General features: G+C 43.6%; 1 protein-coding gene across 1 annotated transcript in view; it reads left to right on the top strand.

Annotated features, from left to right (window-relative positions):
- Positions 1-790: 790 nt before the first annotated feature.
- The window catches only part of ATRNL1 (attractin like 1), a gene marked incomplete at both ends in the record, with an annotated part of 524,731 nt that continues 519,227 nt past the window's right edge, over positions 791-6,294 (top strand). The window contains one exon of the mRNA XM_082310449.1: positions 791-1,092. Coding sequence (XP_082166575.1) covers positions 791-1,092 — 302 coding nt within the window. The remainder of the gene's footprint in view (positions 1,093-6,294) is intronic.

Genomic DNA, 6,294 nt, shown 5'->3' with positions numbered 1-6,294 from the left:
AACCGAGGGGCGGGAGGCGTTAGAGCGAGCAGGCGGCTCTGAGAGGAGATGACAACTAGCCTTTAAAAATGGCTGCTTGGAAGCTGTCAGCTGGGACGCGGAGGGGCTGTTCACCCTCCTCCCGCCTCCCTTCCCTGCAGGGCTAATAACGGAGAGGGGATAAGAGCTCCTCAGCCCTTTCCTCGCCGCCGAGTCCGTCCGTCCGTCCCCCCCCCCCCCCCCCCCCCCCCCGCCGGTGCGGGATGCCGTAGCGGCTCCGGGGCCCGGCTGCCCTCACTTCCCGACTGACTGACTGGCGAGAGGACGGCGGCCCCCGCCTCCCCGCGCTCCTCCTCGCTGCCGCCTGCCTGTGTGCCGCGGGCAGAGGGACTACAAAGGAGAGGGGGAGTCGGGGGGCTACATGATCGAGGGAGGTGTGTGTGTGTGGTGTGCAGGCCGGTGGGGGGCATATCTGGCGAGGAGAAAACACAAGGTCAAGCGGCAGCTCGCCTCCTCCATGGAAGAAGACGGGAGCGATGAGCCCTGAGGAGGAGGACGAAGAGAAGGGGAGGATGGCTGAGGGCTGCCGCTGCCGGGCTGCCCCTCGGGAGTGACGGGGCGCGGAGGGCTGAAGGGGCCGGAGGAGGCAGCGCTGGGGTCGGGAGGGACGGAGGGAGGAGAGGAAGGCGAGAAGGAAGCGGGGGGTTTGAATCTCCCTGGCTGGATTATTTCCCCTCGGGGGAAGCTGCCCCTGCCCGCGGTGCGCGGGCGGCGCTGCCGGCGCTGTCCGCCGCCGGCCGCGCCTCGGCCCATGGCCCCCGCGGCGAAGATGGACCCGGGCAGCGCTGCCAGGAGAGCGGGAGCTGCCCCCCAGCCCCCGGGCGTCTGGAGACCTTTCCCCTCCTCCTGCTGCTGCTGCTTCCCCTCGCTCCTGGATGTGAACAGCTGGCTGCTCTTCTACGGCTTCTTGTACCTGGCCCTCTACGCCCAGGTGTCCCAGTCCAAGTCCTGCGACAAAATCTCCTGCTTCTCGGGTCATTGTGTCAACTCCACCTGTGTCTGTGACCAGGGCTGGGTGGGAGACCAGTGCCAGCATTGCCAGGGCAGGTTCAAGTAAGTCTCTGCTTATTACGATTCCCTTTTTCTCCCCCTACACCCTTTTCCTGTTGTTTTCACTTGCCTGGATTTGGTTGTTTTTTGTGTTGTTTGGGTTTTTTTTGTTGTTGTTTTTGTTGTTTTTTGCATGTGTCTGCTATGATTTTGTTCATGTGTGGTGGAAGTATGTGACAGAAGTTAAGGATGAAATAGGCTCCTCCACCTCCTGGTCCCTCCCTCTAAGAACACCGGACGCAGTCCTCCGATGGAAAATTGCACCCGCTGACTTACCGCTGAAAATAGGCTGCTCCACTTGATGGGAACTGAGCGACAAGGAGAAATCGGCCTAAAGCTGTGTCGCTGCTGTCCCTTCTGGAAATGTCATGGAAATGACATGTGCGCTTCATGGGGCTGCCCAGGGAGCAAAAATTACTAGTGGATTTGAATGACTTTTTCCTTCTGGAGAGTGAAAGCGTTTTGCTCGTTTCAGCCTCCCTTCCTTTCTTTCAAGTGTTTTAGTTAAGTGGGCATTAGTCAGGCACATTCAGGGTAACATAAGTAACTTAGTGAAATGTACATCGCTCATGACAAGGTTTGCAGGAGAGGAGAAAGTGGCAAATGTAGAACAATAACATATTTTTGCAAAGGAGTGAGTGGTCAGTGAAGCTAGAACTACCTTCTTGTTCTTAAAAGTGGATGTGATACCGAGTCATTGATCAGTGAGAAGGAAGCGCACCCTGACACTTGCTTTTCTATATGTAGTGGAAAAGAAGACGTAATTTATAGGGCTGTCACTTCCCCCCCGCCCCCTTTGGTATCAGTATAGAGACTGGCTGTGAAGAATACTGTTTGCTGTTATTTTGCTATATAACCTTGGACAGGACATCTCATTTCATTCCCTTGTAAAACAGCCCTTAAAAGCTGGAACTCTATTTATGAAGTATATTGACATATACAGCTGGAAAGTGTTTTAATATCTAGCTAATAACAATATATTGGTGAGGCTGTGTCTTACAGAATTCAAATTCTATCTTTGGAAAGTACTTTAATAGGTAAAAGTATCACTAATTGTCTATTTTAAATTGTGTTTAAGTTCAGTTTTCCCTTTGGAGTACTAAAATTAAGCTATATAATAGACATCTCTTTTAAACATTTAATCCGAGGTCACTGACCCCTAAATAAACAAAAAGTAAATCCAGTAACGTGTTAGCTTCGGAAGTTGAGTAGCTGGGAGTCAGACATGTTGGTTGAAGTAATGTGCATGCTGCAGAGAAAGAAACAATTCACTGATAATATCTGGTGGATTATTCCATCGGTGAGTTTAAAGGCAATATAAGGCAAATATAATACAGTTTATCTGCGTATGAACTTGGTAATAAGATTTTAAAGTTGGTTGTTTGTTGCCTGTGTGTATTGAGGATTTGGGGTTTGTACTGCTCCGGGCTGTGGAACAATGGGCTAATTCTGTAGGGACAGAGTGAGGAGAGGAGGCCCAGGTGAATCTTCTTTGTGTGTGATGATCTGCAGGAGACAGGCTTGCAGAGCTATTATTTCCTTGCTTTAAAGAGATTACTTGTATCCTTTGTCTTGATGCCACTCACAACAGACCCTAACAGTGCAAGGGCTGCAGCAAATTTTCATTTCTTAAATTTCAAAGCTTGTTGTGAATTAGTATATTCTCTGAACGGTTACTGGAGCCTTTATCCAGTCCTTACAGGTATTTCCTTGATTATCTGTTAAAACATTTATGTTTCTTTATATTGGTTGTATTTGTTGGGTGAGGAGGCACAGTAGTTATGTTTTCACTTCTGGCAGAAAGTTAATAATCCATCCCCACCTAGAGGAAGTTCTGCCTGAATGTTGAAAGGGCACCTCTTCTGAGCTCAGCTAACACAGTGGTTAATTGACGTGCTGTTTAGGAGTTTTGGTGAAATCAAAATAGATTTTTTTATTAACCCCTCTGTAGTCTTTCATGCTTAGCTTTAGAAATGACAGTGATGCTTGCATTATGATTTTTATCTTGAATGTAAGCTGTTTCTATTATTTTGGAGACCTGTTTTTACCGAGGACATTTTCATAGTGGTATCTTTGATAGCTCATCTTTATTCTTAGAAGCAAAATAGACTCTGCAATGAAAATAAGCACTCTAAGATTTAAAGCTTTTCAAGTCCTGTGAGTTGGGGATGGCATGAAATATGTTAACGTGTGTTGCAACGCGAGCAGCAACTCTGAGTGGTTGTATTTTGAATCCTGAAAATTCAGATGGGTGTTGAATGGGTGATGAGTCAAGTCTATGCATTTACAACTGAAGAGCTGGAAAATGAACGTTAGTCTGCCTTATGGCCAGGTGATTGAAGACCTTTCTGACTTCTGTGGCAATCGATGGTTTGACTTATTGTTGTGGAACATTTGCGTATTGTTTCCGTTTGTCTGTGAAGCGTGAGTATCTGCTTTATGCACATGTAGCCATGGCTGGGCTTTTGCGGCAGTGGTATTTTCATTTGACAAGTTATGTTGGTTGTATATCCCTTTTGCAGCCGTTGCTTCTGTCAGTAAAAATTATTATGAAGAAAGTTTTAGAATGACATAAAGATTGAAAAGTGTGTTTGGCTATTATAACTGCATTAACAATTAATTTATGGGGTGTAGATACGATCTATACAAATGTTAACAGAACCTTGTGTATTATTCTAAACGTTTACGTTGTTTCAAAGTTTCAGCAGTTTGAAGTGCCTGGGTGTGTCTCTGTTACGCAAGATTAAAATTGAACTTCTAATGACGCAAATTGGACACATGTAAAATCTGTTTTCTGTCACTAGATTATTTGAGGAAACAGATTTTTAAGGGTAGGCTTAAAACACTTGAAAATAAAAAGGTCTTTAGTTTTCTTCATGTAAGTGAAGTAGGTTATTTTTGCTCTTCTGGGAATGAGCGACTTACGCTAGGAAGCATCAGAAACATTATTGTAAGAGAAATACTCTACCTAGGGGTAACTTGGGGCCATTAATTCTTTGGTGAGAGATGTGTAGTATTTTTTACTCAGTTCTATTTCTTTTCTAAACTGAGAAATAACAACATAAGAGAGACATCAAAAATAGTTGATCAATCTTTGTAAGCAGGTGTCAATATTAATTGACAGTACTATAGTAACCTTGCCTTATGGTAACCTTGCCTTTTCCTTGTAGGAGAACTACTGAGTAAGTAAGTAGACTGCTTTGCAAATGTTGCTCTGGACTGGGTGAAAGAAGGGTGGATGGGGGGGAAAAATGGGCAAAAAGATTCTGTAGCGCTATTTTATTACCCTTATTTATCAACTTTTGTATTTACTCCTTGTATTGTGAAGCATGTGGTAACTTGTTATATAAATGGAAGTGTTGTTATTCTCACTGCATTGCATTCACATCCATGTCAGTCACTTTTCAGAATGATCTAGGCCTCATCTCTGCCTGACAGTAAATTATTTTACTCTCTGTTCAGGATGGATATCTGAATGCAATTCTGACTTATTTCCTTCTCTCTCAAACTTTTTTTTTTCATTTTCCCTTCAGATCTGACAGAATGCAGAAACTTTTTTTTTTTTTTTTTTTTTTTTACCAAAATAAAAAAGGGAAATTTAGTTATGAAAAAAGAGGGGAAAGGAATTCTGTCTGCCTGCCTACCGGAGACAGGTTGAAAGATAAGAAAGCCAAAGGGTGAGCAGGTTCTGTTTTCAAGGGAAGCTTTGAACAGCACAGTTCCCAAGATGTAGGAAATACAAGCATAAAAGCACAGTGTCCAGTTTTATTCTGATAGATTGATTTATTAGGGAAATGAAACTTTTAATGCTACATCTGCCACCCTTTCTTCCCCTATCCTATACCTTTGAATTTGTTGGTCAGGTACAGTTTTCATGATGATATGAGTTTGGGCAGAAGGGAGAGGGAAAGGCTGCCCAAATGAGTTGTGTTATGAGACTCCAGGGAATTCAGGGAGACAAACATTATGAATGGCCCAACTGTAGGAAAAGCTGCAGTCACAGCTTTTACGTGTTTAGATGTCAAAGTCAATCAATCTTGAGATGCAGCAGTACAGGAAAACAGGTTTCATTAGTTTTGCTACTCACAGAATGACCTCTTAGAAGGAAAAAAAAGTTTCCTTCAGGCTGGAGCAAAAAGTTACCCCTTTCCCTAGCTCTGGTTTGTACGCTGGTGTGTAAAAGAGCATTAGAGGAAAAAAACTGTGCATGAAACTGCTCTTCCTCTTGAGTGTCTGAATGACTAGAAATACCCAGTCTTCTAAAATACTGTTTTTAAAAAAAGTACAGCGTGTCTTCAGATGGTTATCATTGTTTATTTGATAACTCGTGAGTCCCAATTGGCATATGTAACGAAGCAGACTGTACAGGATAGGTGAGCACCTTTGAGTACCTACGCTTCAGTTAATCTGCTTTGCCTAGTCCTAGATATCTAGTTGTTATCGAGAGAGTAAGAGCAAATTGATCTGTTTGATTATTAAACCTTGTCTCCAGATGTTCTTATTACACTTCTAAATTACCTCCTGCATGTTCTCCTTAATTTCTAGAGTTCCTATAAAAGATTCTGTGCTCTTCAAGGACAGAACAATTTCCAAGTACGAGCACCTTTGCAACTGAAATGTTAAAAGGGTATCAAATTTTATTATTCCAGGCAAAATCCTTATTTCTGTGTAAACCTCTGAATTCTGCTGTCTGCAGAATGACTCATGCAAGGAAAGTGTCCTTAAATTGCAGATTGTAAATGAACAATAATGTTGTATAAGAAACGATCTTTAGAAAAAAGTTAGTTTTAGCTGCAGCCAGTTGAAGTTCATGCTGCTGTGAAAAGGGGTGACTTTATCCTTCACGCTTCTCTTTGATTACATCTTTCCGCTTCTTATGTAAGCATTAATATTCCTGCTGAGAGTTGAAAAGCATCAACAGGAACATCTCTTCCCACCTCCCAGCCAACTTTTTTTTAAGCCAGCTCAGTTTCCTCATGTTACTTCACTTGCGTAAGTCTCTCGCTGACCCAAAGGAGGTAGCAGGAATGAGCAGGTGTGGATGGGAAAAGAAAATTGTCCCTTAGAAGTGGTACAGGCTTAGTTTGCCTTAACTTTAATGTGAAACAACGTTACCATTAAACTGGTGCAACTTCTATTATACAGGGTGAAATCCTGAGTCAGGCTCTCACTTGCAAAACTGCCTTTGTCATCAGCATGGCCTGT

The sequence above is a fragment of the Platalea leucorodia genome (genome assembly GCF_965183815.1).
Source record: "Platalea leucorodia genome assembly, chromosome: 4".
In the NCBI taxonomy this organism is placed as follows: Eukaryota; Metazoa; Chordata; class Aves; order Pelecaniformes; family Threskiornithidae; genus Platalea; species Platalea leucorodia.
Note: the sequence above shows the minus strand (reverse complement) of the source record. Positions and strands in the feature narration are given on the sequence as shown.